Below are 23,107 nucleotides of genomic sequence, written 5' to 3' on the forward strand. Positions count from 1 at the left end.
CAAAAAAAAGAAAAGAGAGAGACCCTCCTGTCTCAGTCTCCCAAGTACTGGAGTTATAAGCATGTGCCACCACACCTGGCACAACCCCTCATTTTAGAAGTAAACTAAAAAAACCTTGAAAAAGCCAGGCATGGTGGCACACACTTGCAGTCACAGCATTTGGGAGGCTGAGACAGGTGGATCACTGTTCACAGACAGCCTGAGCTACTACTTAGTGAGACCCTGTTTCAAAATAAGGAATAAAAATAGGGCTAGAGGTGTAGTTTGGAGGTAGAATGACCCTGGGTTCCATCCCCAGTACTTCAATAAACAAACAAACAAACAAACACCCTAGAAAGATGAAGTGACTTGCCAAAGCTGTTGGTCCCAAAGCACATGACCACTTACAACCTTCATGGCTGGGAGTGAGTCCCAGCTGCACCTCTGGAGCCCCCTAATGCAATCATGTCTGGGATCTAGGTGTGTGAGCAGCAACATTGTACTCCTGACCCAGGCATTCAGAAAGAAGTTTGTCATTCCTGACTTTGAGGAGTTCACGTGCCATGTGGATCGCATCTTTGAGGATGCCAAAGAGCCCACTGGAGGCAAGGTGAGATCCAGGAGTAGAGGAGGGCTCTGGGCCGGACAGGCCTTGCTTCTCATGCGTTTCTATGTACACAATGCCTCGAGCAGGGGAGGGGACCCTAGGTTCTTACTCAGACAGCTGGCATAGTCAGCTGTCTGACTTATATTGAACCTTTATATTATATGTTGAACCTTCAAAGTGACTTATAGGGTAGTGGAGCCTATGGGAAGCTGGCTCTAGACTTTTTTTTTTTTTTAACTTTCCATGTACTTTACTGCTATCCCTTCAGGATTGGGGTTACAGAATGACAAGGTCCCCTAGGATTTCAGACTTGGCTTTTCTGGGAGCAGTAGGCGGAAGGGAATCCATTTACCATCCAAGAGATAAAATTTTAGTTTTTACCCAAAAAAAAAAAAAAAAAAAATTTCTCCTGATCCTGCGTTGTTCCTCTGCACATCCATCTTTCTCCCTTTTCTCTACCTGCACATGCCAGGTCGCGGCCTACATCCCTCAGCTGGCCAAGTCCAACCCAGACCTGTGGGGCGTCTCCCTGTGCACCGTGGATGGGCAGAGGTGAGATGCTGGGTGAGAGGAAGGGGCGGGCACCACGAGGAGCAAAGGCCCACCCCTATCATGGCACCTGTCTGTCTCCAGGCATTCTGTGGGCCACACAAAGATCCCCTTCTGCCTGCAGTCCTGTGTGAAGCCCCTCACCTATGCCATCTCCGTAAGCACCTTGGGCACTGACTATGTGCACAAATTTGTGGGCAAGGAGCCTAGTGGCCTGCGCTACAACAAGCTCTCCCTCAATGAGGAAGGTGAGCACCCCGGGGCTCAAACCAAACTCACATCTGCCTTTTCTCTTTCTCCCAACCCTCCCCCAGCCTTTTTCATTCATTGTTTGCCTTTCCTTCCATCCCAGCCCTGTTTAGTTTGTACAATTAATGAAGTCAGGGATGTTCAGGGTGGTATAGCTGGAGATTCTGCTCTTCCTGGTTAGCCCCTGCGATTCTTTTCTCCCCAGCAAAGATATCCTTTCTTCTTCTTTTTTAAGTCCTTATTTTATTTTTATTTATTTATTTTTTGTGGGTCTGGGGATGGAACCCAGGGGCATTGACCTCCAAGCTACACCCCCTGCCCTATTTTTTTTATTCTCTATTGTTAAACAGAGTATCACTTAAGTAGCTGAGGCTGTCTAGGAACCATGATCCTCCTGTCTCAGCCTCCAGAATGCTGGAATTACAAGTGTGACCTACCATGCCTGGCTTTAAGTGTTTATTTTAAAACAGGGTTTCAGCCGGGCGTGGTGGCGCACGCTTGTAATCCCAGTGCTTGGGAGGCTGAGAGAGGAGGATCGCGCAGGTTCAAAGCCAGCCTCAGCTACTTAGTGAGACTCTCAGCAACTAGTGAGACCCTGTTTCCAAATAAAATATAAAAATGGGTCTGGGAGTATAGCCCAGAGGTAGAAAGCCTCTGGGTTCCATCCCCAGTACCACCAAAAAAAAAAAAAAAACAAAACAAAAAAAAAACAGGTTTCACTAAGTTACAGAGTGCCCAAGTAGCTGAGACTGGCCTTGAATCTGTGATCCTCCTGTCTCAGCCTAAGTACTGAGATTACAAGCATGCATCCCCATGCCTGGCTAGAAATCTTTCTTTTTAACCTACATAGTGGTCAGGCTATAAAGCAGGCTTTGTTCAGTGGCTGATAAGATTCTGGGTGGTTTGTATTTTTCCAGGAATTCCCCATAACCCCATGGTCAATGCCGGTGCCATCGTTGTCAGCTCCCTGATCAAGGTCAGTGACACACTAAGCTTCTACGAGGTATTATTCTCTAAGCCCCTTATTATTCTTGTATCCCTCCTCTGTTCAGCTCTCCAGGGAGAACAGTGGGGCACTAATTCCTTTGAGGGTTCCCAGGAAGCTAGTCAGAACACAGCAGGGCCTACCTCCTGAGGATGTTAATAAGAGGGATGGCACTTCCCCCGCTTTTACCCTATATCATCCCCTGCCCCCTCTCATGGGTCTAAAGCCCAGAGCTTCCTGGAGAAGGGCGCAGGTCCTGACCCCTGCTTAGGACCAAGGGCCAAATGCCAGAGACAGGGGGAGGACAGCACTATCACGCATTGATTGGCCACTTCTGGTTGAGGGACGCATGCAGAGAAGGGTGAATGGCCAGGCCAGGGCAGTTATTCACGTCACCTGGAACTGTGAGTTGGCCTTGAGCAAAGGTGTCAGGCAGCCCATCAGCTGTAGATCTCCCAGGGCTTGAGCAAGAACCTGGGAGCAGCGTGGGCAGCAACATTCTGAAGCCAATCACTGCCCCTCCCAGGGAAGGTGGTGTTAGGAACCCTCCCCCAGCCACTCTCAGGTGTCAGAGTCCCTGTGGTGTTGACTGATAGCTGATATGTGCAGGAAGCAGAGTGGAAGAAGAGGACAGGCCAAGTTTCTCCCAAAGTTCTATGATGGCTCTGTCTGCAGCCCTGCATCTGGGACCTGGCTCATTCCATTCCCATCCAAATTGGCCGTATTAGACCTGACTCTTAGCCAAACTCTAGCTTCAGAGCTGGGGATGTGGCTTAGTGGCAGAGTGCTTGTCTAGCAGGCACAGGGCACTGGGTTTGATCCCCATCAGGTTAGCTTCGTTTCAGTTATCAAGACAGTCGAGTGTTATATGCAACAGACACCTCATCTCATTTCTGTCATTCCGTCCAGTCTTGGAGATGGTATGGAGTCAGGGATGGGCTAAAGTAAGGGTTTCTCATGGCATGTTGAGGATGGGGATTAAATGTAGGGATGAGACTTGGGGCAGGAGTGGAGTCAGTAAAATGAAAGTGGGAAAGGGAAAAGGGTTCAGATAAGAGACGTAGGGGTGAGACTCAGGATGGGTGAAGCTCATTGATGCCATGAGTTTATCTGTAACCTCATTTCTTAATAATAAAATCCAAGCCGGGCGTGGTGGCACACGCTTGTAATCCCCGCACTTGGGAGGCTGAGACAGGAGGATCGCACAGGTTTGAAGCCAGCCTCAGCTACTTAGTGAGGCTCTCAGCAACTTAGTGAGACCCTGTTTCCAAATAAAATATTAAAAAGGTCTGGGAGTATAGCCTGGAGGTAGAAAGACTCTAGGTTCCACCCCCAGTACCACCCAAAAAATAAAATAAAATAAAATCTAAGTTTATTATTCATTTATTATTATTATTATTTATTTATTTATTTATTTATTTATTTATTTATTTATTTATTTATTTTTGGTGGTACTGGGGTTCCTGGAAACCCTTCTATCTCCGGGCTATACTCCCAGACCTCTCTCTCTTGGAAACAGGGTCTCTTAAACCAGTAAGGCTGGCTTCGAACCTGCACGATCCTCCTGTCTCTGCCTCCCAAGCGCAGGGATTACAAGCATGCGCCACCACGCCTGGCTAAAACCTAAGTTTATTTATTTTTGTGGTACTGAAGATGAAACCCACGGGTGCTCTCCCACTGTGTTACATCCTCAGCCTTTTTTTATTTTTTATTTTGAGATAGGGTATCATTCTCTCTCTCTCTCTCTCTTTTTTTTTTTTTGTACTGGTGATAGAACCCAGGGGCATTCTCCCTCCGAGCTACAGCCCCAGCCCTATTTTTTATTCTTTTTAAAAAATTTTTTGGTGGTACTGGGGGTGGAACCCAGAGGCTTTCTACACTCCAGGCTATACTCCCAGATCTATTTTCTATTTTTTTATTTGGAAACAGGGTCTCACTAAATTGCTGAGGCTGGCTTCGAACCTGTGCGATCCTCCTGTCTCAGCCTCCCAAGCGCGGGGATTACAAGCATGCGCCACCATGCCCGGCTTATTCTTTATTTTGAAACAGGGTCCCACTGAGTTGCAAAGGACCTCACTAAGTAGCTGAGGCTGTCTGTGAACCGTGATCCTCTGGTCTCAGCTGCCCGAATGCTGGGATTACAAGTGTATGCCCAGCGCTCACATCTGGCTTCTTAAATGGTTTTTAAGATTGCTAGATATACATGAATACAAAAATGTCTCCGTGTTTTGTATTTGCAGTGCCAGGAATTGAACCCAGGGATACTCTACCTCTGAGCTCCACCCCCAGCCCTATTTTTTTTTTTTTTTTGGTGGTAGTGGAGATGGAACCCAGAGGCTTTGTACCTCTGGGCTATACTCCCAGACCTATTTTATATATTTTTTTGGAAACAGGGTCTCACAAAGTTGCTGAGAGCCTCACTAAGTAGCTGAGGCTGGCTTTGAACCTGTGCAATCCTGTCTCAGCCTCCCAGGCACGGGAATTACAAGCGTGCACCACCACGCCCGGCTCCCAGCCCATTTTTTATTCTTTATTTTGAAACAGGGTCTCACTAAATTGCAGAAGGCCTCACTAGGTAAGCTGAGGCTGTCCACGAACCTGCAATCCTCCTGTTCCAGCCTCTCAAGTACTAGGATTACCATCATGCCCAGCTCACTGTTTTTTGTTTTAAGAAAAAAAGGAAGGAAAGATGAAAGGATGGAAGAAAGAAAGGAAGGGCACATGCTTGTAGTCTGAGCTACTGGGGAGGCTGAGGCAGGATGGATCACTTGAGCCTACAAGTTTGAGACTAGCCTTGGGAACATAATAAGACTGTCTCAAATGAAAGAAAGATTATTGTAAAATGTAACACAAGCTGGGTGTGGTGATATACTCTTGTAATCCCAGTCCTTGGGAGGCTGAGACAGTAGGATCTAGGCCAGCCTCAGCTACTCTAGTGAAGCTCTCCACAATTTAGTGAGACTCTGTTTCAAAATAGAGAATAAAAAATCAGGCTGGCGCTGGGCGTGGTGGCACATGCTTGTAGACAGGAGGATTATGCTGGCTTAGGAGACCCTGTTTCCAAATAAAAATATAAAAAATAGGTGTCTGGGAGTGTAGCCCGGAAGTAGAAGGGTTTCCAGGGACCCCAGTACCACCAAAAAAAAAAAAAAAAAAAAAAAAAAAAAGGGCTGGAGGTGTAGCTTGGAGGTAGAATGCTCCTGGGTTCCATCCCCAGTACCAAAGGGAAAAAAGAGAAAAAAAAAGGTAGCACAGCCAGGTGTGGTGACTCATACCTATAATCCCAATACAGGCTGAGACAGTAAGATTGCAGGTTCAAGGGCAGCATTAGCAATTTAGGGAGACCCTGTTTTGAAATTTAAAAAATTTTCTAGGCATGATGGCACATGCTTATAATCCCAATACTTGGGAGGCTAAGACAGGAGTGTCATAGATTCAAGGACAGTCTTAGCAAGTACTGAGACTCCCATCAACCTAGCATGACCGTGTTTCCAAATAAAAAGTAAAATAGGGCTAGGGGTATAGCTTGGAAGTAGAAAGAATGTACCAGTTCAATCCTCAAGGCCACAAAAATAATTAAAAATTTCATTGGTGCATTGTAATTATATATCATAATAAGGTTCCAAGTGATAGACCATACATGTACGTGTTGTTTCCCTCCCAGCCCCTGCTGCCCTACTTCTCAAGAAAAAAAAAAATTTTTTTTTTCAGCACTAGGGATGGAACCCAGGGGCATTTGACCTCCAAGCTACACCCCCTGCCCTATTTTTTATTTCATTTATTTTTCAAACAGGGTCTCACTAAGTTGCAGAGGGCCTAAGTAGCTGAGTCTGTCCACAAACCACAGTCCTCCAGTCTCTGCCTCCCGAATGCTGGGATTATAAGCATGTGCCACCAGGCTTGGCTTCGATACTGGGGCTTGAATCCAGAGGCATTCTACCTCCAAGCTATACCTCCAGCCCTATTTTATTTCTTATTTGGAAACAGGGTCTCACTAAATTGCTGAGAGCCTGCAAAGTTGCCAAGACCAGCTTTGAACCTATGTTCCTCCTGTCTCAGCCTCCCAAGTACTAAGATTAAAAGCATGTGCCACTATGCCTGGTAGCTAAAAATTTTAAAAAAGGATTAAGGATGTACTTCAGAGATAGAATGCTCCTGGGTTCAATCCCAAGTACTTAAAAAAAAAAAAAAGGCTGTGCATGATGGTGCACATTTGTAATCTTAGTACTTGGGAGGCTGAGACAGGAGGATGATGCTGGCTTGAAGCCAGCCTCAGCTACTTAGTGAGGATCTCAGCAACTTAGACCCTGCTTCTAAATAAAATATAAAAGCCGGGCGTGGTGGCGCACACTTGTAATCCCTGCGCTGGGGAGGCTGAGACAGGCGGATCGTGCAGGTTCGAAGCCAGCCTCAGCTACTTAGTGAGGCTCTCAGCAACTTAGTGAGACCCTGTTTCCAAATAAAATATAAAATGGGTCTGGGAGTATAGCCTGGAGGTAGAAAACCTCTGGGTTCCACCCCCAGTACCACCAAAAAAATAAAAATAAATAAATAAATAATTAAATAAAATATAAAATAAGTCTGGGAGTATAGCCCGGAGGTAGAAAGCCCCTGGGTTCTATCTCCAGCACCACACACACACACACACACACGTAACATTCCTGTAGCAAGATCAGTTTAACACACTAGGCCCTTCTTTTTTTTTTTTTTTTTTTTTTTTTTTTTTTTTTTTTTTTGCGGGTCTGGGATGGAACCCAGAGGCATTGACCTCTGAGCCACACCCTCTGCCCTATTTTTTATTTTTTATTTATTTATTTATTTTTTTTTAGTGGTACTGGAGGTGGAACCCAGAGGCTTTCTACCTCCGGGCTATACTCCCAGACCTATTTTCTATTTTATTTGGAAACAGGGTCTCATTAAGTTGCTGAGAGCCTCACTAAATAGTTGAGGCTGGCTTTGAACCTGTGCAATCTTCCTGTCTCAGCCTCTCAAGCGCGGGGATTACAAGCATGCGCCACCATGCCCGGCCTTATTCTTTATTTTGAAACAGGGTCTCACTGAGTTGCGAAGGGCCTCACTAAGTAGCTGAGGCTGTCCGCGAACCACAGTCCTCCTGTCTCAGCCTCCCAAATGCTGGGATTACAAGCATGCGCCACCACGCCTGGCTTCCATTAGGCCCTTCTGACCCTTCACCCTGTTATCCTCCTAGGCTTGAGGTACTGACATCTCTCTCTTTCTCTGCAGATGGACTGTAATAAAGCAGAGAAGTTCGATTTTGTAAGTTCCCTTGCTACTCGGCTCCTGGCTGCCCTTTACCATGTCATGCTGCCTCTCCTGGCTGCCCCAGGTGCCTGGCTCTAAGCCCACTACCAGGTGCACCAGCCCACACGAGAAGCCTTATTTCCAGAGAAGTGGTCATCAGAGAGCAAAGCCGCTTGAAGTCCCCGCCCTCTAGGGGAAAGCTGAGATAAAGACAGTGGTACAGAAGGACTGGTCAGGCTGGGATGGATTTAGGAGGGTCCTCGGTCAAGTGGTGCCTCACTTGCCCCTCTTTTCTTCCAGGTGTTGCAGTATCTTAACAAAATGGCTGGGAATGAATACATGGGTTTCAGCAATGCCACGTAAGGCCTGGTCAGGGGACTGACTGGATACACTGTGGTGTTGTATGTGTCCATAGGGGTTGGGGGCGGGGGAGAAAGGGAGGCAGAGAGGATCTTGGGAGGAAGAAATTCCAGGGGAACTTTGGCCTCCTAGCTTCCTCCGAGTCCCTTCATTGACATTTGTTTACTTTGTGAAATAATTTGTTCCATTTCTAGTTAGTGTGTACCAAAAGGCAGTATGATGGTTTATGGTAAGGCCTTCCCAAGGCTTTTAAAGCCAAAAACTGCACCGGTTTTCTTAGATTAGATGGCTAGACAGCCTTGGTGATTTCTTGCTTTGTTCTGTTTACATTTTACAACAGAGCTATGCTGGGTGTTTGCTCAGGTTCAGGAGGTGCCTCTGCTATTAGTGTTAAGAGGTTACAGAGGTGCTGATTCGGTTTGACACGTGTAATGTAGTTGTGTCTCTCAGGGAAGGTAATTTTTCCCCTTCTCCCCACACCCACCTTTCAAACTTCAAGCACTAAATTGGGTGTTTGCTTCAGATTCCAGTCAGAGAAGGAAACAGGGGATCGGAATTATGCCATCGGCTATTATCTCAAGGAAAAGAAGGTAACTGGGAGAGGCCAATAGAGCAAGTCCCTGGGAATTCTGCTGCTGTTGGAAGGGGAACAGGGGCTGGGAATTTCAGCTGAGACCCTGGCAGTGGGAAAGGGCTGGCAAGGGCTAAAAGAGAAAGTTCTTTCCTCTTCTTCCTTGCAGTGCTTTCCTAAGGGGGTGGACATGATGGCTGCCCTCGATCTCTACTTCCAGGTAAGCAAATGCTCAGGGATAAGGATCAGGACAGACTGCCCCCTTTCTCTGAACCACACGAAGGCCACTGCTCTCTTGTGGCTGTCAGAAACACAGACTCATCGGGCATGGTTGCACACACTTGTAATCCCAGTATTCGGGAGGCTGAGACAGGAGGATCATGGTTCACGGACAGCCTCAGCTACTACTTACCCTCTGCAACTCAGTGGGACCCTGTTTCAAAATAAAGAATAAAAATAAGGGCCTGGGATGTAGCTTGGAGGTAGAATGCACCTGGGTTCCATCCCCAGTACCACACACATACACACACACACACACACACACACACACACACACACACCCCAAAGCTCATTAAAAGATCTAGATGCTAGCTAAGAACCTTGTTCTACTCCTAGCCGGGCATGGTGGCACACTTTTGTAATCCCAGCATCTGGGCGGCTAAGACAGGAGGATCACAGTTCGTGAACAGCCTCGGCTTAGTGAGGCTCTTTGCACCTAACTCAGTGAGACCCTGTTTCAAAATAAAATAATATAGGGCTGGGTATGTAGCTTGGAGGTAGAATGCCCCTCGGTTCCATCCCCACTACCAAAAAACAAAAACAAAGCAACCTTGCTTTACTCCTAAGAGCACCACGTTCACGTACACATGGTACCCTCACTTCTCCCTTATCTCCACAGCTGTGCTCCGTGGAGGTCACCTGTGAATCAGGCAGTGTCATGGCAGCCACCCTGGCCAACGGAGGGATCTGCCCCATCACAGGCGAGAGCGTGCTGAGCGCAGAGGCTGTGCGCAACACCCTCAGCCTCATGCATTCCTGCGGCATGTATGACTTCTCTGGCCAGTTTGCCTTCCATGTGAGTGTCTCTGGCCCTGCCATTCATCTGTGAGCCCGGCGCCAAGAAAGAGGACACTGGTCTCTGAAAATAGAGAGATGGAAGCTTGCCTCTCATTCACAAACCTCCAGCTAGGTGATTAGGCTGAGAATCCTCACAAGAGGTTGTTGAACACACAGTTACTCAAACATACAGACACCTGACGGTGCAGCTTCTGAAACGCTCTTGTGCAACCCTTCACGTGGCTGGCTGTTCTCTGGGTCTCAGCTTAAGCGTCATCTTTTTTTTTTTTTTTTTTTTTTTTTTTTTTTTTTTTGTAGTGCTAAGGATGGAACTCAAGGGCATTCTACCTCAGGGCTATACCCCTAACCCTGCTTTTTATTTTTTTGTGGTATTTGGGATGGAACCTAGGGGCATTCCATCTCCAAGCTACACCCCCAGCCCTATTTTTTATTCTTTATTTTGAAACAGGGTATCACTGAGTTGCAAAGGGCTTCACTAAGTAGCTGAGGCTGTCCACAAACCATGATCCTCCTGTCTCAGCCTCCCAAATGCTGGGATTATAGTGTGTGCTACCAAGTCCAGCTTTATTTTTTTTTATTTATTTATTTTTGTGTGTGTGTGGGTCTAGGAATGGAACACAGGGGCAATCGACCTCTGAGCTACACCCTTGCCCTATTTTTTATTCTTTACTTTTTATTTATTTATTTCTGTGGTACTGATAGTGGAACCCAGGAGCTTTTCTACCTCTGGTCTATACTCCCAGACCTATTTTTTATACTTCATTTAGAAACAGAGTCTCACTAAATTCCTTGAGCCTCACTAAGTAGCTGAAGCTGACTTCGAACCTGTGCATTCCTCCTGTCTCCGCCTCCCAAGTGTAGGGATTACAAGCTTGCGCCACCAGCCCCGGCTTTATTCTTTACTTTTTATTTTTTTTTAATTTTTAATTTTTATTTATTTATTTGTGGGGGGGTTGGGGATGGAACCCAGGGGCATTCAACCTCTGAGCTACATCCCCTGCCCTATTTTTAATTTTTTATTCTGTATTTTGAAACAGGGTCTCACTGAGTTGCGGAGGGTCTGAGTAGCTGAGGCTGTCCGCGAACCGCGATCCTTCGGTCTCAGCCTCCCAAATGCTGGGATTACAAGCATGGGGCACCACACCTGGCTATTCTTTACTTTTTAAAACAGGGTTTCAAAGCTCAGCTACTTAGTGAGGCTCTCAGCAACCTAATGAGACCCTGTTTCCAAATAAAATATAAAATGGGTCTGGGAGTATAGCCCGGAGGTAGAAAGCCTCTGGGTTCCACCCCCAGTACCACCAAAAAAATAAAAAATAAAAAAATAAAAATAAAACAGGGTTTCACTGAGCTGCAAAGAGCCTCACTAAGTAGGAGGTGAGGCTGTCTTCGAACCATGATCCTCCTTTCTCAGCATCCAAATGCTGAGATTACAAGCATGCACCACCATGCCTGGCTTTTATTTTTATTTTTAATTTTTATTTATTTATTTATGTTTGTGTGGATATGGGGATGGACCCAGGGGCAATCTACCTCCGAGCTACACCCCAACCCAATTTTTTTTTATTTTATTCTTTATTTTGAAGCAGGGCCTCACTGAGTTGTGGAAGGCCTCACTAAGTAACTGAGGCTATCCATGAACCGCGATACCCCCAGTCTCAACCTCCCCAAAACTGGGATTAGAAGAGTATGCCACCACACCCAGCTTATTTTAAAATTGTATTTATTTATTTATTTATTTATTTATTTATTTATGGCCCTGGGGGTGGAACCCAGGGACATTCTACCTCCAGTATATCCCCAGTCCTATTTTTTTTTTTTTTTTTTTTTGGTGGTACTGGGGTTCCTGGAAGCCCTTCTACCTCTGGGCTACACTCCCAGACACCTATTTTGTACTTTTTTATTTGGAAACAGTGTCTCACTGAGTTGCAAAGGGCCTCACTAAGTAGCTGAGGCTGGCTGCTAACTGTGATCCTCCAGTCTCAGCCTCCCAAATGCTGGGATTAAAAGTGTACACCACCATGCCCAGCTTATTTTTATTTTGAAACACGGTCTTGCTTGGTTGATGAGTGTCTCAATACTTGCTGAGGCTATCCTTGAATCTGCAGTCCTCCTGTCTCAGCCTCCTAAGTACTGAGATTATAGGCATGTGCCACAAACACCCCAGCTTTTAAGTGTCATTTCTTTTGTTTCTGGTGTTGGGGATTGAACCCAGAGACATTCTCCCTCCAAGCCACACTCCCAGCTTGATTTTATTTATTTTGAAATAGTGTCTAACTAGGTTGCTGAAAGCCTCACAAAATTGCTAAGGCTGGCTTTGAACATGCAATCCTCCTGTCTCAGCCTCCCAAGTACTAAGATTGTAAGCATGCGGTACTGGGGACTGAACCCAGGGGCATCCTACCTCCAAGCTATAACCTAGACCTATATTTTATTCTTTATTTTGAAAGAGGGTCTCACTAAATTGCTGAAGTCCTCACTAAGCAGTTGAGACTGCTGAGAACCAGCATTCCTATCTCTGCCTCCCAAGTAATAGGATTACAAGTGTGTTCCACCATCCACCATGCCAGACTCTCTTAAGTGCCCATTCTCTCTCTCTCTCTCTCTCTCCCTCTCTCTCTCTCTCTCTCTCTCTCTCTCTCTCTCTCTCTTTCTTTTTCAGTACTGGGGATGGAAACCAGGGGCATTCTACCTCCAAGCTACACCCCCCAGCCCTATATTTGTCTTTATTTTTTTGAAACAGGGTCTCACTGCAATTGCAAAGGGCCTCACAAAGTATTTGAGGCTGTCCGCGAACCCGGATCCTCCCTTCTCAGCCTCCCGAATGCTGGGATTACAAATGTGTACCACCATGTCAGGCTCTTAAGTGCCATTTCTAAGGAGAGGCTTTTCTTTGTTTTTTGCAGTGCTAGGGATAGCCCAGGGCCTCCCCCATGCAAGTGTTCTTCCACGGAGTTACAACCTCAGCCAGAAGAGAGGCTTTTCTGACTGCCCTATTTCAACTGGGCCCACCCCACCTCCAGCTGTATTCACAGCACCCTGCTTTTCTTCCCAGTGTTTATCATAATTATTCCTATCTAGCCCGGTGTAGTGGCACCTGCTTGTAATCTCAGAACTTGGGAGGCTGAGATCAGAGGATGGAAGGTTGCAGGACAGCCTCAGCTATTTAGTGAGGCCCTCTGCAACTTAGTGAGACCCTGTTCCAAAATAAAAAATAAAAAAATAGTGCGAGGGGTGTAGTTGAGAGGTAGAATGCCCCTAAGTTCAATCCCAGTACCCCCCCACCACAAAATTTGTTTCTATTTATGTTTGACTGCGATGGCCCATCTCTACCAGCAGAATGTAAATGACTTTGCCCTAGTTCTAGAACAGCATCCAGGGTAGTGCTGTTAATACTTCACTTTACTTAATATTTCCTAACTATCAATGAATTGGGAGGTAGCAATAAGAAAAGGAGCCAGGTGGGCTTGGCAGAGACTGAGGCAGAAGGATTGCAGGTTTAAGGATAGCCTCAGCAACTTAGTAAGACTTTCATTCGTTCTTTCTTTCCTTTTTTTTTTTTTTTTTTTTGTGTGTGTGTGTGGTACTGGGGGTGGAACCCAGGGGCTTTTCTACCTCTGGGCTATACTCCCAGACCTATTTTATTCTTTATTTGGAAACAGGGTCTCACTAAGTTGCTGAGAGCCTCACTAAGTAGCTGAGGCTGGCTTCGAACCTATGTGATCCTCCTGTCTCAGCCTCCCAAGTGTGGGGATTACAAGCGTGCCCCAACACGCCCAGCAAGACCCTCTTTCAAAATAAAAAGGAGTGGGGGAGCTGGGCCTGGTGGTGCATTCTTATAATCCCAGTACTTGGGATGCTAAGACAGGAGGATCTGGGTTCACAGCCAGCCTCAGCTACTTAGTGAGGCCCTCTGCAACTTAATGAGACCTTGTTTCAAAATAAATAATAACAAAGCCGGGCATGGTGGAGCATGCTTATAATCCCAGCATTTGGGAGACTGAGACCTGAGGATCGCGGTTTGTGGACAGCCTCAGCTACTTAGGCCCTCTGCAACTCGGTGAGACCTGGTTTCAAAATAAAGAATAAAAAATAGGGCAGCCGGGCGTGGTGGCGCACGCTTGTAATCCCCGCGCTTGGGAGGCGGAGACAGGAGGATCGCACAGGTTTGAAGCCAGCCGCGCGCGCTGGCTTAGGAGACCCTGTTTCTAAATAAAAAATATAAAATAGGTCTGGGAGTGTAGCCCGGAGGTAGAAGGGCTTCCAGGAACCCCAGTACCACCAAAAAAAAAATAATAATAATAATAAATAAATAAAATAAATAAATAAATAAATAAAAAATAGGGCAGGAGGTGTAGCTCGGAGGTCGAATACCCCTGGGTTTCACCCCCAGACCCGAAAAAAAAATAATAATAACAAAACAGGCCGGGGGTGTAACTTGGAGGTAGAATGCCCTGGGTTCAATCCCTAGCACCACAAAAAACAAACAAAAAAAAGGGGGTGAGGGCTAGTGGTTAACTTGGAGGTCGAAAGCTCCTGGGTTCAATTCCAGTACCCCCCCCCCAAATCTACTTAAATCTAATTACTACACCCAAAAGGCTGAGGTAGGTGGTGGCTTTGTTCTTGCAACCAATTTATAATAGCGTACCTTGTTTATTTTCCTAGATTTGGGGGAACCCCAGCTCATCCTCAGCTTCAAATCTGTTTCCAGGTGGGCTTGCCAGCCAAGTCAGCTGTATCCGGAGCCATCCTTCTGGTGGTACCCAATGTTATGGGAATGATGTGTCTGTCACCTCCACTGGACAAGCTGGGGAACAGCCAAAGGGGCATCAACTTCTGCCAGGTGAGTTGCTCTAAACACAAAACTTAATATTTTTGAGTCAAGCAACTAATTTAATGGTAGTCACTTTAAGTAAATGAAACAATCTTGAGCTCCTACCAAGTACAAGAAATAAGTAAACAATATCTCTGGCTTACAATTCTAGAAGTTGGTATCTCTCTTTAACTTCCACAACTATGACAACCTGCGGCACTGTGCCCGGAAATTAGACCCACGGCGTGAAGGGGGAGAAGTCCGGGTAAGGAAAATCCCAGGTGGCTTGAAAGAATATTTCAGAATAGAACATGCCATAAAGCTTCAGAAATACCCTTGGCTAAGCAATGGAGGTTGTCACAAGGCAAAGGTGAGCATGGGTGGATTCAAGGCCACAACTAATTACTCTGATTTGTGTTTCAGAACAAGACTGTAGTGAACCTGTTATTTGCTGCTTATAGTGGAGATGTCTCAGCTCTTCGAAGGTATTTCTACTATGACCAAACACACACAGTAAAATACTCCTGGTCAGAGACCTTACCTTATTAAGAGGCAACACAGCGAAATAGTTAAATGCCTCAGCTATAAGAGTAAATAGAATGTACATAGATTGTATTTAAATAAGATAGAAAAAGTGCCTGCCATATGATAAGGACTTAATTTATAACAGTCACTGTTACTAACTTGAGTGTTAGCAAGTACTGGAGGCAGGGGTCAACGAATGTCTACAGGTAGGCAGTGATGTTTCTGGAAGCAGCACACGTCTCTTTTTTTTTTTTTTTTTTTTTTTTTGCGGGTCTGGGGGTGGAACCCAGGGGCATTTGACCTTTGAGCTACACCTCCTACCCTATTTTTTATTCTTTTTTTTTTTTTTTTTGGCGGTACTGTGGGTGGAACCCAGAGGCTTTCTACCTCCAGGCTATACTCCCAGACCTATTTTATATTTTATTTGGAAACAGGGTCTCACTAAATTGCTGAGGCTGGCTTCGAACCTGTGCGATCCTCCTGTCTCAGCCTCCCAAGCACGGGATTACAAGCGTGTGCCACCACGCCTGGATTTTTTTTTTTTTTTTTTTTTTTTTTTTTTTTTTTTGTGGTACTGGGGTTCCTGGAAGCCCTTCAACCTCCAGGCTACACTCCCAGACCTATTTTATATTTTTATTTGGAAACAGGGTTTCCTAAGCCAGCGTGCGCGGCTGGCTTCGAACCTGCGCGATCCTCCTGTCTCTGCCTCCCAAGCGCGGGGATTACAAGCGTGCGCCACCACGCCCGGCTCTATTTTTATACTTTTTAAAATTTGGAAACAGGGTCTCTTTTAGCCAGCGAGACTGGCTTCGAACTTGCGTGATCCTCCTGTCTCTGCCTCCCAAGCACGGGGATTACAAGCATGTGCCACCACGCTTGGCTCACGCCCGGCTTTTTATACTTTATTTTGAAATAGGGTTTCACTAAGTTGCGGAGAGCCTCACTAAGTAGCTGAGACTGTCCGTGAACTGTGATCCTCCAGTCTCAGCCTCCCGAATGCTGGGATTACAAGCGTGCGCCACCATGCCCGGCTTCTCTTTCTGAAGTGGAAATAAGTCATCTGGTATAGAACACAGATTATACAGAGCCCACAGATGTAGCCATAAACGAGTTTGCTTTTCCTGAAATCTGTCCAGTCTGAGCCCACTGTGGAAGGCACAGCAGTGACTGCAGACTGGTCTGGGTAACCCTAGCTGCTTTCTGCTACCCTCAGGTTTGCCTTGTCAGCCATGGATATGGAACAGAAAGACTATGACTCCCGCACTGCTCTGCACGTTGCTGCGGCTGAAGGTATCTGAAGGGTTAAAGGGGGAGAGCAGAGCAGACCCTTTCTTCTATACCAAGGACACCCTTGGTATACAAGGTTACAGGGCTGACAACTAGTTTTGTCCCTTCAGCTGGCGGCCAGAGTATTATCGGGTGTTGCTGGCAGGGAGCAAAATGGGAAGAGGCCTTTTCTCCTCCCCTCTTGGTACAGACTCCAGCTGACAACGGTCTGCAACAAAGGGTTCAGGACCTGTACACTCTCATTTTTCTTCTGCCTGTATTCCTAGGACACATGGAAGTTGTTAAATTTCTGATCGAGGCTTGCAAAGTGAATCCTTTTGTCAAGGACAGGTGAGTAGAATTAGGCTGAAAGTGGGAGGGTGGCACAGCTTTTCCACCACCGACCTCCAGCCATCAGGCACTTGTAACCACAACACTCTCCATGTCTTCTTTGCCTTATCATGATCATTATTCCTCTCAGGTGGGGCAACATTCCCCTGGATGATGCTGTGCAGTTCAACCACCTGGAGGTGGTCAAAGTGCTTCAAGATTACCAGGACTCCTACACACTCTCTGAGACGCAGGCTAAGGCAGCAGCTGAGGACCTATCCAAAGAGAACTTGGAGAGCATGGTGTGAGCCCTGGTCATGGACAGTTCCCTGCTCAAAAAAGTACAAGCTGGACACACATTAACCCTTACCATGAAAATATTATGGAGAGTTGCTTCAGTGGGCAACTCTCTTGGTAACATAGGCCAGTGCTTCCTGTGAGTCAAATGCCCCATTCTTTCAGCAGATACCTGCAGTAGAGCTATCCATGGACACTTCAAGGTGTGGCCTAGTGGCTTGGCCCACTCAAAACCATCCTGGGTCCCCTTTTTCTCTCTCTGAAGAAACCATCATACTTTGATGGAGGACTCTAGTTTCTATGCACGTGTATATATCAGAGTAAGAAAAAGGAGGGGACCTGTGAACCTGGCTTTAGTAGTCTGGTGAGATCTGTCCCCCTTGGACAGGACATGTTGTTGCTCTGCTAATAGCAATTTTATAGACAGAGAAAGTATTTTGTGCTCAAATAAACTTTAATTATACAAATTATTTTTGTTAAACCCAGCCATTCTCTTTTCCCTTAGGGGTATCTAGCTTCATCACCCTCACAGAAGGTAGAATAAGATAGAATCACAGGGTGAGAGAACCCAAACCATTCATATTTCCTATACATATTTACCTATCCACCAGGTTTTCCTCAAACCCACATACTTCTCTGAGTTAAGTATATTCTGTTGCCAAGGGGAATATGGGTTTCAGGCCCAAAAATGAACTGTGTAAATCCTCAGGCCTCCCTCCTTCTTCTGGAATTTTCAACTGTGGCAGAAATTAAGATGGAACTGTGTGTGTGTGTGTGTGTGGGGGGGGGTGTACTGGGGATTGAACCCAGGGGCATTCTACCTCCCAGCTACACCCCCAGCCCTATTTTTTTATTTTGAAACAGGGTCTCATTAGGTTGAGAGTCACTACTTGCTAAGGCTGTCTTCAAACCTGTGATTCTCCTATCTCAGCCTCCCAAATACTAGGATTACAAGCATATACCACCATATCCAGCTTATTTTTAATTTTGAAACAGGGCCTCACTAAATTGCTGAGGCAGACCATACACCTGTAATCCTGTCTCAGCCTCCCAAGTACTGGAATTACAGGTGTGCGCTACCATGCCCAACTAAAATGAAACTTCATTTATTTATTTATTTTTTTTCAGAACTAGGGATTGAACCCAGGGGCATTCTACCTCCAAGGTAGTCCCCACCCCTATTTTTTATTCTTTATTTTAAAATAGGGTCTCACTAAGTTGGAGAGGGCCTCACAAAGTAGCTGAGGCTGGCTGGAACCTGTAATCCTCTGATCTCAGCCTCCTAAATACTGGGATTATAAGCATCCATCAACACCCCGGTTCTAAAATGGAACTTTTTCTTTTTTTGAGATACTAGGTATTGAACCCAAGGGCATTCTACCTCTGAGCTAGACCCCTAGCCCTATTTTTATTCTTTATTTTGAAACAGGGTCTCACTGATTGCAAAGGGCCTCAGTAAGTAGCTGAGGCTATCCTTGAACTGCGATCCTCCCATCTCAGCCTCCTGAATACTGGGATTACAGCGTGTGCCATCACGCCCAGCTAAAATGGAACTTAACAAATTTTCTGGCACTAATCCCCTGGATTTTCCTGTCTATTCCCTTTCGGTCACAGTTCTCACTGGCACAAGGATTACGGCTTGGCTGGGTGTCAGGTGTAGAGAGGAAGGTGGATGGCCTCAGGGTGAGGACAGCCGCAGCTCTATGGGGCTGAGGATCTGTGGCACTGAGGTACTGAGGTACTAGGGAAGGAGAGCTCTGGTTTTCACTCTTATCACTGAGTCAATAAAGCACTGAGGAAGCCAGAGCCCAGACTCTGAAGGTGCCACAGAGAAAGAGCCAAGTCACTGATTGCACCACTCCACCAGCCGGAGGTAGAAAGGATTTACTCTTAAGAGGTTTGGCAGAGCCCCCAAAACACACAAATTACATGGGAATAAAGGGAGGGAGAGGTATTATAGTGATGAAATAAAATTCACACAAGCTAAAAGACAAGACACCAGGACTGAATAGTCTAAGACGGGCAAGTGGAGACAAAGGGCCTGAAGGAGGCAAGTCAGGGAAAACATATCCACGGTAGCCTAAGAAACTGGCAGTAGTTTGAAGGCAAAGCTGGACTGTATGCCTAGCTTTCACAGGTAAGGGACTGAGGAATATGACTAAGATATTGCACAAAGAACCCCAATACTGAACTGTGGGAGCTAGAGGTCACTTGGGGTAAAGTAAAACAGCTTCAGACACTTTCAAAATAAGGCTGGCCAAGTGCATGATTAGGAACTCCAGTAACGAACGGACTAGAGACCCTTTGGCACCTCAAGCCCTGAGTGGGTCAGCAGTTCTCCATCCCAAAGAGCAAAAGCAGGCACCACTGGACCCCGGAAATCTGTCTGCAGTGTGTGGATCACAGAGACCTGGCTCACATCTACCAGGCTCAGCTTCTTGGCCTCATAGTCCAGCAGCAGCCCCACCTTCTCTGGCTGTCCAATACCCTCAACTGGGGCTTTCTCGTTGGCCAACATGGTGTGCCACTTGCGTTGGGCATAGGAGAACACCCAGGAACGATCATCAAGACCAATGCAGTTATCGCGGGACATGTCCACATCTGCTACTCCTATCCGGAACTGCTGGGAGCGCTTCACTGTCACCTCCCAGTAGTGTCTGCCACTGGTGACCGCCGTGTCCGCCAGCACCACTGCCCACTCCCGGAAGCGCTCCACATTCAGGGACACCTGGGTGGGCTCCAATCCTACCAAGCCATATTTGACACCTGTGTCACCTCTGAAGAGTGCCAGGCTGCTGTGAGCGGTTTTTTCTTCCAGTTTGAAAGTGATGCCTGTGGACAGAGCAAAGAGAATGGATAATGACGGAGGCTCGAATCCTAGGGCTGGTGTTATATTCTGATCTGAAGCAGGCAGTCAGGAGATCATGACAAAATAGGGAAGAAGAATTGAAAGACAATTTGGCAGCCAGGAAGGGTGACACACTCCTGTAATCCCAGGAACTGGAGAGGCCGAGGCAAGAGAATCACAAATTCAAGGCCAGTCCTGGAACTTACTAAGTCCCTATCAAAATAAAAAGGGCTGGGGCTATAGCTCAGAGGGAGAGTCCCCTGGGTTCCATCCCCAATACTGGAAAAGAAAGGGGTTGAGGATGTAGCTTAGTGATAAAATGCTCCTGGGTTCAATTCCCAATAAGGAGGAAGAGTGAAAGAGAAGAAAAGGTCTGGCCAAGAACAGTAGAGGCTGAGAACAGTAGAGGCTGAGACAAGAGGTTAACAGGCTTGTGGCCAGCCTCAGCAACTTGGAGAGACCCTGTTTTAAAATAAAAAATATATCGCCAGGCGTGGTGGCGCACGCTTGTAATCCCCGCGCTTGGGAGGCAGAGACAGGAGGATCTCACAGGTTCGAAGCCAGCCGTGCGCGCTGGCTTAGAAGACCCTGTTTCCAAACAAAAATGTAAAAGTAGGTCTGGAAGTGTAGCCCGGAGGTAGAAGGGCTTCCAGGAACCCCAGTACCACCAAAAAAATAAAATAAAATAAAATAAAATAAAATAAAATAAAATAAAAAATATAAGCCGGGTGCGGTGTGCACACTTATTATCCCAGTACTTGGGAGACTGAGACAGGAGGACTGCGCAGGTTTGAAGCCTGCCTCAGCTACTTAGAGAGGCTTTCAGCAACTTAGTGTTTCCAAATAAAATATAAAGTAGGTCTGGGAGTATAGCCCGGAGGTAGAGAGTCCCTGGGTTCCATCCCCAGTACCACAAAAAATAAAAATAATAAAAAACATAAAGGGCTGGGGTATATGTAGCTAACAGGTAGACCACCCGAGTTCAATTCCCAGTACCAAAAAGAAGAAAAACTGTCAGGTGTGGAGGACGATGTTTAAGTGTAGGAGGCACAAGGAGCTGGAAAACGTGACTGGAAAAGCCTGAAATGTAAAGAAACCAGACGCCCAGGCCGGGTAGGGCACGCCTATAATCCTAGTACTTGGGCACAGGAGGACTGCAGGCTCAAGGCCAGTCAGAAATTAGAGGCAGATTGGTGAGGTGGCATATGCTTGTAACCCCTGTACTTGGAAGGCTGAGACAGGTGGCATATGCTTGTAACCCCTGTACTTGGAAGGCTGAGACAGGAAAATCACAGGTTTGAGGACAGCCTCACTAAGTAGTGAGACTCTCATCAACCTAGGGAGATCATGCTTCAAAATAAAAATAGAGTTGGGGTGTAGTTCAGAGGTAGAATGGCTCTAGGTTCAACCCCTAGTGACACACACACCAACACTTAGTGGGGCCTTGTCTCAAAATAAGGGCTGGGGGTGTAGCTCAGAAGTCAAACGCCCCGCGTTCGATCCCCAATACCAAAAAAAGAAACAAGAATGTTATCCAAGGTTTGGAATCTCAAGACCAAGGCCGATGGGGGCGGGATGTGACTCGAAGGGGTTGGAGTTCTCTGAGCGGGCTTTAGGAATAACAGATGGAAACCATTTTAGGGGCAAACCGGGTAAGAGGTGATGACCCTACCTCTCCGGGATTCCCGAACGCCAGCCCCACATCCTTTGGCTCCCCAGAGGCACAAGCGCCACGAACGTGCAAAGGGCAGCGCCATCTTGCGCCGCGGCGGCGCGCAGTTATGACGCAAGGGAGCCCGCGGCGCCGGCGCCGGCTCCCCTCCTTGAAGGCTGCGGTTCTACTTCCGGCGCAGTTTATCTACAAGGGAAGGCGCTCTTCCGGCGTGGTGGGCGCGCTCCTCGCCCCAGCATTCGGAGGGTGAGACCAGAGGATCACAGACAGCCCCGCTGCTTAGTGAGACCCTGTTTCAAAGTAAAGAATAAAAAAATAGGCCGGGGCAGGGGGTGTAGCTAGGAAGTCAAATGCCCCTGGGTTCTATCCCCAGTACTGGAAAAAAAAAAAAAGCATCTGAATAAAATATGTCTAGATATGTCTGCTCTGAACGAAAACCTGGCGTCTGTCAAATGATGTAATGATTTTATAACCATGAAAATCTGTCTTTTCTGTAACCTCCAACTCTGTAACCAAGGAGTATAAAAGGCTGTTAAGACTGATGTTCGAGCCAGGTGCGGTGACACACACTTGCAATCCCAGTACTTGGGAGGCTGAGACAGGAGGATCACAGGTTCGAAGCCAGACTCAGCAGCTTAGTGAGGCTCTCAGCAACTTAGTGAGACCCTGTTTCCAAATAAGATATAAAATAGGGTTGGAGGTGTAGCCTGGAGGTAGAAGGCCCCTGGGTTCCATCCCCAGTAACAGAAAAAGGAAAAAAAAAAAAAAAAAAAAAAAAGACTGATTTTCGGGGCGGCAGCAATTATTGCAATTGCTGCTTGCCCCAGCCAGCCGGTATAAAAGGTGGCAGTATAATAGGTACTGTCCTGCTTCCTCCAGCTGGCCGGCAAATAAAGCATCCTTTTTGGCACTTTGGAGTATGGTGTGTCTCTGTAGGTCACTTCACAATACGTGGGAGGCTGAGACAGGAGGATTGCAGGTTCGCAGCCAGCCTCAACAATTTAGTGAGTGTTTCCATATAAAGAATAAAATAGAGCTGCGGGTGTAGCTCAGAGGTAGAACCTTCCTGGGTTCAATCCCCAGTACCACCAAAAAGAAAAAAAAAAAAAAAAAGACTGAGGATTTGCTCAGTGGTAGAGTAATCCTGGGTTCAGTTCCCAGTACCATTCACACACACAGAAGCATAACTAATTAGACTCCACTCCAGCTTCGCTTGGGACAAATTACTCAACTTCTCTGAGTCTTGGTGTAATAATTTGTAAAACTGAAATAATATAACCCATAGGCTATAGTTAAAAAAAAATTATAAGCCCTGGGTTCAATCCCCAGCACTAATGAAAAAAATATAAAAAAATTATTTAGAATGCAGTTTGACAAATATCAACCACTAAATGGTAGCTGTTTATAATAAATGTTAAAAAAAAACACAAATATAAACTACGTGTGGTGGCACATGTTTGTAATTCCAGCATTTGGGAGGCTGAGACAAGAGGATTGCAGTTTGCAGATAGCCTCAGCTACTACTTAGTGAGGCACTCTGCAACTCAGTGAGATCCTGTTTCAAAATGAATAAAAAATTGAGCCAGGCATGGTGGTGCATGCTTGTAATCCTAGCACTTGGGAGGCTGAGACAGGAGGATCACACAGGTTCAAAGCCAGCCTCAGCTATTTAGTGAGGTTCTCAGCAACTTAGTAAGATCCTGCTTCCAAATAAAGT

General features: G+C 46.4%; 2 protein-coding genes across 3 annotated transcripts; one reads left to right on the plus strand and one right to left on the minus strand.

Annotated features, from left to right (window-relative positions):
* Positions 1-542: 542 nt before the first annotated feature.
* Positions 543-16,881, plus strand: GLS2 (glutaminase 2; the record flags this gene model as incomplete). Of its 2 annotated transcripts, XM_080706273.1 has the most annotated exons (14): positions 543-589; positions 1,220-1,383; positions 2,302-2,360; positions 7,614-7,646; positions 7,932-7,990; positions 8,515-8,581; positions 8,732-8,782; positions 9,461-9,637; positions 14,351-14,482; positions 14,625-14,717; positions 14,876-14,937; positions 16,191-16,267; positions 16,531-16,594; positions 16,725-16,881. In XM_080706273.1, 14 exons carry the CDS (start codon positions 543-545, stop codon positions 16,879-16,881), a joined length of 1,242 nt encoding a protein of 413 aa, XP_080562399.1. The 2 variants fall into 2 exon arrangements, with proteins under 2 accessions (XP_080562399.1, XP_080562400.1); XM_080706274.1 differs by lacking the exons at positions 543-589; positions 1,220-1,383; positions 2,302-2,360; positions 7,614-7,646 and having other exon boundaries at positions 7,963-7,990; positions 8,442-8,581.
* A 2,282-nt stretch (positions 16,882-19,163) lies between these two features.
* SPRYD4 (SPRY domain containing 4) lies at positions 19,164-21,475 on the minus strand (the record flags this gene model as incomplete). The annotated part of the gene is made up of 2 exons (XM_080706423.1): positions 19,164-19,702; positions 21,391-21,475. The coding sequence occupies 2 exons, from the start codon at positions 21,473-21,475 to the stop codon at positions 19,164-19,166; spliced, it is 624 nt and encodes a 207-aa protein (XP_080562549.1).
* Between the last annotated feature and the right edge of the window lie 1,632 nt (positions 21,476-23,107).

The sequence above is a fragment of the Muscardinus avellanarius genome, assembly GCF_963383645.1.
Source record: "Muscardinus avellanarius genome assembly, chromosome: 11".
Taxonomy (NCBI): Eukaryota; Metazoa; Chordata; class Mammalia; order Rodentia; family Gliridae; genus Muscardinus; species Muscardinus avellanarius.